The 13260-nt window shown below is 41.3% G+C and overlaps 1 protein-coding gene and 1 long non-coding RNA gene across 3 annotated transcripts in view; one reads left to right on the top strand and one right to left on the bottom strand.

Moving 5' to 3' along the window:
- The window catches only part of GUCY1A2 (guanylate cyclase 1 soluble subunit alpha 2), a 135578-nt gene that overhangs the window by 48513 nt on the left and 73805 nt on the right, over positions 1-13260 (top strand). Inside the window, exon 4 of the mRNA XM_069969754.1 lies at positions 6129-6853. Coding sequence (XP_069825855.1) covers positions 6129-6853 — 725 coding nt within the window. The remainder of the gene's footprint in view (positions 1-6128; positions 6854-13260) is intronic.
- Positions 1-13260, bottom strand: part of LOC138792386 (uncharacterized) — a 48724-nt gene that overhangs the window by 5837 nt on the left and 29627 nt on the right. Inside the window, exon 3 of one of the 2 annotated variants that reach the window (XR_011363138.1) lies at positions 6133-6479. The exons of the other annotated variant lie outside the window; for it this stretch is intronic. This is a non-coding gene — a long non-coding RNA (uncharacterized lncRNA). Of the gene's footprint in view, positions 1-6132; positions 6480-13260 lie in introns of those variants that run through there. 2 annotated transcript variants of the gene reach the window in all.

The raw sequence follows: 13260 nt of genomic DNA, 5'->3' as shown, positions 1-13260 counted from the left end.
CTATTATTGTTTGTTAGATTTTTTTTTTTTTTTTGTATTTTAGTCAAGGGTAGTAAGCATTTAAGCCCATGGCACTATAGCCTATAAAGGAGAGAGGACTAGGAAAAGTTGGGGCAGCCATTAATATACAATAATAATAACTACTAATGGCTAATAATAAATAATATAATAATAAATATATTATTATTATTATTAGTTTTATTTTATTTTTTTTATTTTTTATTTTTTCCAAACAAATTTTTGAGACAAAATAGAGATAGAAAAACATCTTCTAGAAAAATTATAGCAATAAGGACACGCAGTTTTTTTAAATGGCAAGCAGGCTTAAAAAAATCTCAAGTCTTCATTACTTATCAGCTGCTGTATGCCCTGCAGGAAGTGGTGTATTCTTTCCAGTCTGACACAGTGCCCTCTGCTGCCACCTCTGTCCGTGTCAGGAACTGTCCAGAGATGTTTTCTATGGGGATTTGCTGCTGCTCTGGACAGTTCCTAATATACAGAGCACCATGTCAAACTGGAAAGAAAACACCACTTTCGGCAGGACATACAGCAGCTGATAAGTACCGGAAGACTGGAGATTTTTAAATAGAAGTAAATTACAGATCTATATAAACTTGACTAGTTCATAAGAAAAAGATGAGGGCAGTCACCGCTTATGTGATCTTCTTTTTATTTCAATTCATCTCTTTGCGTGCATGAATAGTACAGGGCATACTGGGCTTTAGCGTGGACGCCAGACACCCACCGGATCGGGTAACAGCTGTTTCACGCGCATGCGCGCTTCTACAGACACCGCCTCTCACCCAAGCCCGGAATAAAAAGCTTCACTCCGTGACGTGTGTGAGTGGGCGTTACAAGCTAAAAGATAGAAAAAACATACATAAAATATACAGTCTATCATGCTTTGACTTACAGAAACATATTTAAATTTAGTCTGTCATTTAAACCTAGGCTTCTTTCAACCCCTGTAGCTAAAATCACACCACGCACAATTTTTGCACTTGAACATGCCTCTTGGAGCTGATTCACGGATCCAATCCGTTTTTTTCTTCTCCTCTTGGAAACTGCTGAGGACCAGGACATCTTTTAGATTCCTGCTTCTTTTAAACGTAATTAGGGGTTTCTCTAAGTAAATCTTTGAGAGAATCGGATCGTTTTGTATGAGATACCAATTGTTATGTATTGTACTACGTATTAAATTCGCTAATGGACTATATTTGAACGTAAAAGCAAACTTATTTTTCTGTGTGTGATGTTTTTTTCGTTTATTTGCAAATAAAAGCTGGTCTCTTTGCTTTTCAAAGGCTCTGTTTTTTGCCACCGGAAGTTCATCTTCCGGATAGCCTCTCAGGACCAAGCGATGGGTAAGGTCTTCTGCTTTTTGAAGGAATGTTTCATCAGTGCTATTTATGCGTCTCAACCTCAGGTACTGACCATAGGGGACTGCTGACTTCACGTGTTTGGGGTGGTAACTCTTGTAATGCAAGAGGGTGTTTGAGGCAGTGGGCTTTCTATAACTTGTAGTTGTTAATATGTTGTTATTTACTTGTATCATGACGTCCAGGTATTCCATCTCTTGTCTTTCTAGTTTGCTTGTAAAGGACATATTGTATGTATTTGTTTGTAAATAGCTCATGCACTGTGTATATTGTTCTGCAGTCCCTAGCCAAATCATAAAGACGTCTACAAAATGTCTATAACATCTTATAAATTTAGAATAAGGGTTATTTACACTAAAAATAATTTGTCTTTCAAAATCTGCTAGGAATAGATTGGCTAAAGTACATGCAACTGGCGTGCCCATTGCTGTCTCACCGCACTGGGCATGCCAGGTGCCATTGAACGTGAAGGTGTTGTTTTCTAAGATAAATCTCAAGCTTTCACAAATAAAATTAACACAATTAGGACTTGCTTCTGTTTTTTCTAAAAGTGAGCGAATTACGTGTACCCCTAGATCTTGCAGGATCCTAGTATACAGACTCTCTACGTCTATTGACGCTTACCAAGCTCCACTCTCCCATTGTGTGTTTTCTATTGCTGCCAAAAAGTCATTGGTATCCTTAACCAGGGTTGGCACTTCGTCCAGAAGCGGTCTCAATAACCAATCAACAGCTTTACCCCCCAGTCCAACCGGGTAGTAATTTGGATCTGTTCCGCTTCAAGGTTTTGGAGGATGCTAAAGCTTTGGTGTACCACGAAAGCTCCCCTAAACCTAACTGAGGCCGAACAGTCTGCCTTGAAATGGCTGAAACATAATAATGAAATTGTAGTTAAAAAAGCGGACAAGGGGGGTAGTGCTGTGATTATGACCAAGAAATATTATCTAGAGGAGGCAGCTCGACAACTAAATGACACACGTAACTATATAAAACTAAAGGAAAACCCTAAACAAGAACTAAAAGGGAAGTTACAGACTCTGCTACGCACATACGTAGAGAAAGGAGTTTTATCACGATCAAAAGCTAAAAGACTCTTATCACCAAATCCAAAAGAACCTTGTTGGTTCTTCGTCCCGAAAATTCATAAAACATTGGAGGCCCCCCCCCCCCCGGTAGACCTATAGTCTCCGGGTGGGATCCCTCACAGAATCTCTGTCACAATATATTGATTGGTTATTGAGACCGCTTCTGGACGAAGTGCCAACCCTGGTTAAGGATACCAATGACTTTTTGGCAGCAAAAGAAAACACACAATGGGAGAGTGGAGCTTGGTAAGCGTCAATAGACGTAGAGAGTCTGTATACTAGGATCCCGCAAGACCTAGGGGTACACGTAATTCGCTCACTTTTCGAAAAAACAGAAGCAAGTCCTAATTGTGTTAATTTTATTTGTGAAAGCTTGAGATTTATCTTAGAAAACAACACCTTCACGTTCAATGGCACCTGGCATGCCCAGTGCGGTGGGACAGCAATGGGCACGCCAGTTGCATGTACTTTAGCCAATCTATTCCTAGCAGATTTTGAAAGACAAATTATTTTTAATGTAAATAACCCTTATTCTAAATTTATAAGATGTTATAGACGTTTTGTAGACAACGTCTTTATGATTTGGCTAGGGACTGCAGAACAATATACACAGTTCATGAGCTATTTACAAACAAATACATATAATATGTCCTTTACAAGCAAACTAGAAAGACAAGAGATGAAATACCTGGACGTCATGATACAAGTAAATAACAACACATTAACAACTACAAGTTATAGAAAGCCCACTGCCTCAAACACCCTCTTGCATTACAAGAGTTACCACCCCAAACACGTGAAGTCAGCAGTCCCCTATGGTCAGTACCTGAGGTTGAGACGCATAAATAGCACTGATGAAACATTCCTTCAAAAAGCAGAAGACCTTACCCATCGCTTGGTCCTGAGAGGCTATCCGGAAGATAAACTTCGGGTGGCAAAAAACAGAGCCTTTGAAAAACAAAGACACCAGCTTTTATTTGCAAATAAATGAAAAAAAACATCACACACAGAAAAATAAGTTTGCTTTTACGTACAAATATAGTCCATTAGCGAATTTAATACGTAGTACAATACATAACAATTGGTATCTCATACAAAACGATCCGATTCTCTCAAAGATTTACTTAGAGAAACCCCTAATTACGTTTAAAAGAAGCAGGAATCTAAAAGATGTCCTGGTCCGCAGCCGTTTCCAAGAGGAGAAGAAAAAAAGGGATTGGATCCGTGAATCAGCTCCAAGAGGCATGTTCAAGTGCGAAAATTGTGCGTGGTGTGCACAGTGCCTAGATACTAAGTCAATAACATTGGGGGGAGTAGTCTATACCATAAAGGATTTTATATGCTGTGGCAAAAAAGTAGTAGTGTACGCCATAGTTTGCAACTGTGGGGTACAATACATAGGAAAAACTATTCGTAAGCTAAATCGCCGGTTTTATGAGCATGTATATTCTTGTAGAACTAGCAAAGGGGCAACACGGCTCCTAGAACACGTAAGGGATAAACATGGAGGGAACACAGATTGCCTCAGATTTGTTGGACTAGAACGAGTACACAGTAAAGCAGGTACAGATTTAAATAAGATCTTACTCCAGAGAGAAGCCTGATTGATTTTAGCTACAGGGGTTGAAAGAAGCCTAGGTTTAAATGACAGACTAGATTTAAATATGTTTCTGTAAGTCACAGCATGATAGACTGTATATTTTATGTATGTGTTTATCTTTTAGTTTGTAACGCCCACTCACACACTTCACGGAGTGAAGCTTTTTATTTGGCTCGGGTGAGAGGCGGTGTCTGTAGAAGCGCGCATGCGCGTGAAACAGCTGTTACCCGATCCGGTGGGTGTCTGGCGTCCACGCTAAAGCCCAGTATGCCCTGTACTATTCATGCACGCAAAGAGATGAATTGAAATAAAAAGAAGATCACATAAGCGGTGAGTGCCCTCATCTTTTTCTTATGAACTAGTCAAGTTTCTATGTATTTGAACTCGTAGTGAGCACCAACCAGTGATCACCGATCTGTCTCTGTTCGTCCGTGGGATCCGAAAGTGTGGAAGCCTAGGTTCAGCTGTGCCGGTGGCTATTTGTCTACTAAGTGCTGCTACAAATCTATATAACTTTCTGACACCAATTGATCTGGAAAATATTATTTTTCTCATTCCTTTAACACACCAGAAATCCTTACTCAGTCAAACACTGGTTGAAGTAGTTTGCCACTATAATCTCTCTGATTGCATCTTGTGAGCTAACCATAAAATCATTGTTATGTACACATCCTTAGTTCCTTACTACAATCATTCATAACTAACCACTATCGTTACGTGTGTTATGGTGAATGATTTCAGGTCATTTGCAAAAGTGCTTGTTTGTGATTATTCATACTCAGTTGGTGACAACGAAAAATCGCTTAGTCTAATAAAACCCTTAGGGCCCTATTACATGGGACTATTATCGTGCGAAAAATCGTTATATCATTCAAATTTAAACGATAATCATTCTGTGTAATGGGAGGCAACCGTTGAAAAATCGTTTGTATGTCGTCTATCTTTGATTTAGATCTGAATCTAAAATTATCGTTAATCGTTCGCTAATCGTTCGCTGTAATTCCACAGTCGTTCGTTCAAGTTCCCCATTTGTTCACTAATTGTTCAGTGTAATTGCACATTGTTCATTGTTTTGCTGGGATGAGAAGGAGTAAACGATCATAGTAAAGATCGCAATAACGATCATAGTAATAATCGTAACTAACGACCATCGTTCTGTGTAATTTAGTGAACAATTTCAGGTTAATGAAAAACAATCATGTTTGCAATCGTTTATCGTTAGTTGTTAAAAATTGTTCCGTGTAATAGGACCCTTAGGATAGACTGAATTCCCGTGTAGAGTGTGCAGCAGGAACAAGAAGTCCATTACAGAATGCATACTAGACAGGAAGTTGAGAACAACAGAGCAGAAAGCCTGCAGTAAAAGTAATGACAGAGGCCACTTAAATATATATGATTCAACTCTTGCTACGTCTGAGCAACATAATAGTTTTTGTCAAAATGGAAATGCATACTAACAAAAAGTAACAAAAAATTACAGGCCAGGTAAGGGGGTATTCCTTTCTTGCAAAATTTACCCTATCAACAGGATAAGGGATAACTACTTGTTTGCGGAAGGTCTGATGGTTGGGGCCTCCCACAATCTTGAGAACCCCGATTTGAGCCTCCCGTTGTATTCCATCAGTGTCGGACTGGCCCACCAGAGGACCAGAGAATCCTCCGGTGGGCCCCCAGCTTTAGAACCTGCACTACCACTGACTGACAGGTTGTTTCTCACTGGTTCTTCATTGGTGGGCCCCCAGGATCATTTCCTCTGGTGGGCCCCAGATACCCCACTCCAACACTGTATTCCATCCATTCTCCACTAGAGCTGTTGGGTTGTCCTATAGAGAATGAATGGAGTGGTGATGAGTATGTGTGACCGTGGAAGTCCCATTGGCTGTGCTCCCCCCCCCCCCCCCCAATGATCAGGTAGCTATCCCCTATCTTGTGGGTAGAAGATAACTATGCAAAATGTGACAACCCCTTTAAGATATATAACAGAAACGTATCCTTATATTCAAACAACAAATATATGATGATTATATGATTATAATTATATTATATCTATATGTTTTATTCCAGGTTTGAAGTTTGAAGAGTTGCAAGAACGATTTGGGGAGGAGTTCTTCAGTCTTTGCTTTGAGGAGAATGAGAGAGTCCTGAGAGCTGTTGGTGGGACTCTACTTGACTTCTTTAATGGTTTTGATGCTTTGTTAGAGCATATTAGGACTTCAATCGGAAGACATGTGACTGTTGAATCCCCCTCTTTCCTATGCAAAGAGCTTGCCGAAGGGACCCTGGTCCTCAGTTGCTTCCATCTCCACCACATTGTAGGCTTCTCCATGCTTGGTATGATAAAGGCCGTGGGAAAGAAGATCTATCAACTCAAGGTTGACGTCGAACAAGTCAATAACATCAACGAGAGGTTGTTCCCTGAAATTATAAGTCCGGGTAACTGTAATACTCTCATCTTTAAAATTAAGGAACGAGAAAATGCAAACATCACAAAATTACCTCTAGCTCGATCGTCCCAAGTTCCTTCAGACTTGAGGATAAGTATCAGCACGTTCTGTGCGGCTTTTCCCTTCCACCTAATGTTCGATCCCAACATGGTTATCCTTCAACTTGGAGAAGGACTGAGGAAACTTATTAAATGTGAAGTCCATAAAACGTTGGCGTTTTACGATAGTTTTGAAATCATTTCCCCTAAAATCATCTGTACTTTTGAACAAGTTCTCTTGAGACTCTCTACCCCCTTTGTAATACGGAATGTTCTAGATAAATCTGGACTCGAGAACAAAGAAAAGGTAAGTTCTTTTGGGTCTGATTTGGGGCATTGTTCATGTAAGGATATGTGGAGAAGGCAGACTTGATTATATAATTTGGATGTTACTTTTTGAGTAGTGATGAGCGAACTTGGCTGAAGGTAAATGCTTGGCATATGTCTCCTGGCCGCTGGAGAATTTGAATGCAACTTTGGGGAGTCTTGAAAAACATGGATTCAGGCATAGGCCATGTTAACATATGGCACAAGAGACCGGCCGTTCCGTGACCCGGCCAGGTCACGGAGCGGCCAGTCTCTGCAAAAATCATCCCGGCCGCTACTGCAGTAACGGCCGGATGATCTTTCCTGCCGCAGAGTTCTAATGCGGGCGCATCAGCGCATACCCGCATCAGAACTCCTCGTAGCACACTATGAAGCTTGCGGCCGGAGCCGCTCGCTTCATAGTGTGCAATGACAGGGTTTCCTACTCTCTTCACTGAATAGCGGCCGCAGAAAACTGACATGTCAGTTGTTTGCGGCACCGCTAGGTGTCTTATAGACACCCGGCCAATGTATTTTTTTCATATTTATACGGCTGTTGTTGCAAATTGCAACAACGGCCATATAAATACGAAGAAATACATTGTGTGAACCTAGCCATAGGTTGTAGCCATGTTTTCTTAGCACTCCTAGGGCTGCATCCACCTAGGGCTTGTTCACTTAACACTAGTGTCGAACGTAGTTTAAAGTGACTCCGGTCGGCACACTGTACTAATAAAAAGTACAGATCTATGCACAAAAAAAAGTTCTAGGAGTGAGAATTTAGTGATTCAAAGCAAATTGGATATCACTATAATCAAAGTGATTCACAGAATAAGGCTATGTTCACACAACGCAAGTTCAGTATTAATCACAGCCGTTTAAACAATGGCCGTGATTAATACTGAACTTACAATGTGCTGTCCTCTATGGTCCCTAGCATCGCCGCAAGAAACTGACATGTCAGTTTTCTGCGGTCACTATTTATTGAATAGCGGCCGCAGAAAACCCTGTCAGTGCACACAATGGAGCATGCGGTTCCGGCCGCACGCTCCATTGTGAGCAGTAGGGAATTCGGATGCAGGCGCGCACGGATGCGCCCGCATCCAAATTCAATGGCAGTAAAGATCCTTCCACCAATACTGCAGTATCGGCCAGGATGATCTTTTCTGAGACCAGCGGGGACATGGAACGGCCGGTCTCTTACACATTTTGGTCAGTATTTTGCAACCAAAACTAGGAGTGGATTGAAACACAGAAAGGCTGTGTTCACACACTGCCTAAATTGAGTGGATGGCCATCATTTAATGACAAAGAATTACCATTATTTTAAAACAATGGCCATTGTTTTGAAACAATGTCCGATATTTGCTGTTAAATGGCGGCCATCCACTCAATTTTAACAGTGTGTGAACAGATCCTTTCTGTGTTTTCAATCCACTCCTGGGTTTGGTTGCAAAATACTGACCAAAGTACTGAGCAAAAATACTGTATGAGAACCTAGCCTAAGGCTAAGTTCACACACAGTAGAATAAAAACTAAATACAGCTGTAATTTTGAGTGAAAATAAAACAATATGTGAACAGTTAAGAAACGGCTGTATTTTGGAAAAGCAGGTGGTAAATAATGAACATGTTAATTATTTGGACGGTGATAATAAATTACAGCCGTTATTTTATGTGGTGTTTGCACTGCCATCCAATTTCCTGTTGACTTCAATGGAGCACATTACTATATTAAAAATACAGACGTATTTATACCTCAAAATTACAACCATATTTCACCTTTATTTTACGGTGTGTGAACATAGCCTAAAGATAACATTTTTGCTACTACACGGTGAATGGCATTAAATAAAAAGTTGCCGAATAGATTTTTTTTCAGTTGCAGTTCAAAAAATATTTTTTCTCAATTTTTTTTATGCAGAAAAATTAAGGGTGCCAATAAAAAGTGAGTTCATTTGCCTCTCAAAAGACAAGTTTTCTTATCGCCTTGAGGCTGGGTTTAGACTGTATAATAAAAACTTTTAAAAAAAGGTATAAAATAGGTATAAAAAGCGGTCACTTTTTAAAAATAATTAAAGTCTATGGAAAGGTATCCGCCAGTACACAATAGTAAAAAATAAAATAAATTTGAAATTCTAACATATATATATGTATAACATGTACACTGATGACTGACTGCTTTTTCAAAAAATGTAAAAAAAAACAAACAAACAACCCACATTGATAGATTACGACTGATACCACTTTTTTTTATGGCTTTGTTTTCAGTTTTCAGTGTATGGACCTGCCCAAGAGGGGTTTTCTTTTGAATACCTGCACAGTAAAATTAAATGTTTCTAAGGGTGGTATTACACGGGCCGAGCATGGCCCAATAATATCTGTAAACGAGCAGCGATCTGCTAGATCGCCGCTCGTTTACTGGGCCTATTACACGGCCCGATAATCGTTAAACAAGGGCTGCAAGGACATCGTTACCGATGTCATTGCAGCCCTTGCATAACTAAATACATTACCCATCCACGTTCCAGGGCTGCTGCTGCGTTCTTCTTCTCCCCGGGTTCCGTGCGCTGTAACGCCAGAGTGGCCTTTCAGCTGACAGGCCACTCTGACGTTACAGCGCGCGGGACCTGGGGAGAAGAAGACCGCAGCAGCAGCCCTGGAACGTGGATGGGTAATGTATATCATTAGTCGCCGCCCGCGCACTGCTATTACACGTAGCAGTACGCGGTCGGCGCCCGACAAAAATAGGTCAGAACCTATATCAACGATCGTTGTCATCGGCTGATCGTTGTATTTATTACATGGAACGATAATCAGCCAAATCGGCCCGATTATCGTCCCGTGTAATAGTACCCTAAGTTAAACCAGTGATCCGATACGGACAATTTCTAAACTTTCCATCCGCGCTAGTTCCCATTAGTTGGACCCAGTTTGTTGCCTCATCTCAAACCGTTCGGTAAAACGACTTCATTATTTATTCTGAATAATCCCGATTCACAGCGTTAATCCCCCATAAAAGCACTTCAGCCCCAGAAATCTCTTAGAACCTTTAATTGGAGATTACTGCAGATGATGGGGAAGTTATTGAGCAGCACACAGGAGTCTTCGACGTCCATTGTTCTCCGCCGTGGGTCGTTGGCAACTCCAGTATATCCATCGGAAAAAAGAGTTTTTATTCATTAGAAGAGAAGATGTAAGAAGCAACGCTCAATTAACAGATGGATTTATTCTCGTTTTCTGAGTTTGTTTCCTCTTTTTTTGTTGGTTGCTTTGAGGCAGCCCGCTGAAGCTGAGATTACACATTTGTCGCTGGGAGTAAAGGGTAAAACCAGGCAAACAGGGAATATGACTCATTCTCCATCAATGCCCGTCTACACAACAATTAAATGTTAGATGTAGCTGAGCTGAGTTTGGCTTTGTTCATACTTGTGTCTAGTTTCTGTTTATATATCGACAAAGCCATAAAGCAATGCTGATTTCCACCGCTGGTCAGTGGACCCTATGGACTTATAATTCTGTTTGATGGAAATACTATTGCATGGAATAATATTATTTTCATTCCTGTGAAATCGAAGAGGATTGTCATGGGAGACTTCATAAGCACAACATAAAACTTTCACTCTCAATAGAAATGTTCGCTGGACTGGCTTCAGCTTGACTGCTCTATTGTCTAATGTGTATGGGGGCCTCCTGACTTTCCAACAAGTGATGTTAGGGAAGAGAAAAAGTCGGTATGGTGGAGCTCAACTGCGATAAGCTGCTGCCAGAGGAGTCTGACATATCCTTCTCTCTTCATGCAGAACACATGAACACTTTCTATGGAGCTGTCAAGAGAAATAGATGTTGGCTACAGTTGTCCCATGTTAATTGGTATCTTAAAGAGTCACTGTCATTTAAAATATCTTCTGATGTGTCATCAGGTATTGATCGGAGTGGGTCTCACTACTGAGACCCGCTGTGATCAGGAGATATAGCCGGGGCGAGAGCGTGGCAGCAGTGCAGTCCATATCCTGGCTCCTTGCTAATTTAGTCTATGTGGCCACATAGACATACATTAATGGAATTAGCCGTTATAGGATATACGACCAGGGAGTGGATCCCACTGCTGCCATTCTCTCCCCCCAGCTATATATCCTGATCACAGCAGTGAGACGCCTGATAACATGTCAAAAGTTCTTTTGAAGGAGAGGTACTCTTCAAAGGGGTTATCTGGGCCAGATACTTTTTAGGTGTTTATTAAAAAAAAACACACGCTCACCTTCCTTGCTCCCACACCACCACCGGTATTATGCTGCTCCAGTCTATGCTGTGTGCCTAGGCTCAGGATTGTGAGGTGACAGACAACGAGTGGCTTAGGTGGGTAACTACTGTGCCTACTGATTAGAAGGGTCAGTGATGTCCCATCCCCGAACCTGGGAGTGACCACACAGCAGGAACCAAAGTAGCCTAAAACTCCCGAGTGTGGGAGCCAGGAAGGTGAGTATGTGTTTTTTTTCCCTCTTAAAAGTCTTCTGCTCAGACAGCACCCATAAGCGTAACCCACATGGATTTGCTTTGAATTTTGTGCGGAAATTTGTTTAAAATATATGGAGTGGATTAGAGTACCAAGAAAGTGGACATTCCAACAGGGGCGTAGCTATATATATATATATATATATATATATATATATATATATATATATATATATATATATATATGCTTTACTGCTGGTACACTGAGAACCTCTGACCTCTGCAAAAAGATCTGCACATTTTCCTTTCCCACTTGATTGCCAGCTGGAGAAGAGAGGTCAGAGGTGCAGTGAAACAGAGATCTCTGTCTTCTGTTTGTTAACCCTTTCTTTTGTGTTGCAGCATGTAAGTAAACACTGGGCCTCTTACACACTGCAGTACATATTGGGTTAAGCAGAAGGACACACGCTCTTACCTTCTCCCCCGGGCCCACCTCCTGCATGGGCCCCGTAGCAACTGCCTACCCTGCCTCTTTGGTAGCTACGCCACTGCTTGTCAATAAAATGGAGACTGGGACAGGACGCTGCAATATGAGCTTTCTGTGGATTTTCTATTTGAAGACAGTATCACATCCATAGTAACATAGGGTGATTGAAGAGGCAACGATTTTTCCTTAAAGGAGAAGTCTGGTGGATTTTAAAATCCGGCAGCCGTCAGGGGAAAAATTGATTACAAGTTATTACTTACCTCTCTCCATGCCGGGCTCCGAGATCTCCGGAGCTGACGCGTCACGACCCGACTGATGGACTTCGCCGTTCAGCCAGTCAATGGCTGAGGTGGGACGCAGCTCCAGTCAATGATTAGCTGAGTGGACAGTCCGTCATCACAACTCGGGGGGAGGCCTTCTGGCAGGGGGTCCTGCGGCCAATCCCACCACTTACTGTGGGCACAGGGAGGGGTACGTTAGTACTTGTAATCAATTTTCCCCTTGCCTGCTGCAGGATTTTATAATCCGCCGGACTTCTTTTAATTTATGGCCTGTTATTGTCCCATACAAAAATGTTACAAAAATTTGTAGATCACCCCAACAAGGGTTGGTTAGCTCTTCATGGTCAACCAGCTAGATGTGGCATCTAATAGGGAATGCATAGGTCGCAGTGTCACCCACAGCCTAGAACCCGAGGGCCCCAAAGGCTCTAAAAACATACAAAGACATCCGTGTTATAAGTGCCATTTAGTATCGTAGGGAGATAAAAAAAGAAGGGGAATAAAACCGAATAGAAAAGGACTGAAAGTAGAAGGACAATCTGTAGCACTTCACATGACTATTGAATTGAAGCAGGGATTATTTCATTACCAATGCAAAAGTCAAATGGAAAAAAAAAAATCTGTATGTATTGGGAGCTATTATGCAAAGAGATGCAGTACTGTATGCGGCAATTATTTTGGCTCCAGTAGAATCCGAACACTTGAGCTCGCCTTGGAAGGTTTACAATTTTCTGTATCATTTCATGCCTGCTTGTTATATTACACAGATCACGGTTCCATTGAGTGAATAAAAGCTTCCGCAACATTAATGACTTAAGCCAATGGATAAGTCAAATTAAAAAGCAAATTATTCAATACACACAATTTAACCTTCATAAAACGCCTTCCCCAATGCTTCACGTAAGTGCCGGCTGCCAGGTGGAAAATGCTTTAGGGGCTTTTCGGATTTACAAAACTCGCCCTGTAATACTCCATTAGGGCACTCTGAGTGAGCGAGCCAGAATAGAGAGCGGCCCGAAAGAGCGTCTCTCACTTTTGAGGGCCCAGGAGGTCCATAACTTGTGTGACCTGAAGACAGAAGTCATATTGCGACCATGTTTTATTATGGTCCCATGGAAACCTATGGGTATAGGTTTATAGCTATATTTTCAGGCGTATAAGACGACTTTTTAACCCCGAAAAATCT

Source organism: Dendropsophus ebraccatus, chromosome 5 (genome assembly GCF_027789765.1).
Source record: "Dendropsophus ebraccatus isolate aDenEbr1 chromosome 5, aDenEbr1.pat, whole genome shotgun sequence".
Classification (NCBI taxonomy): Eukaryota; Metazoa; Chordata; class Amphibia; order Anura; family Hylidae; genus Dendropsophus; species Dendropsophus ebraccatus.
This window is presented reverse-complemented; position numbering and strand designations above follow the sequence as displayed.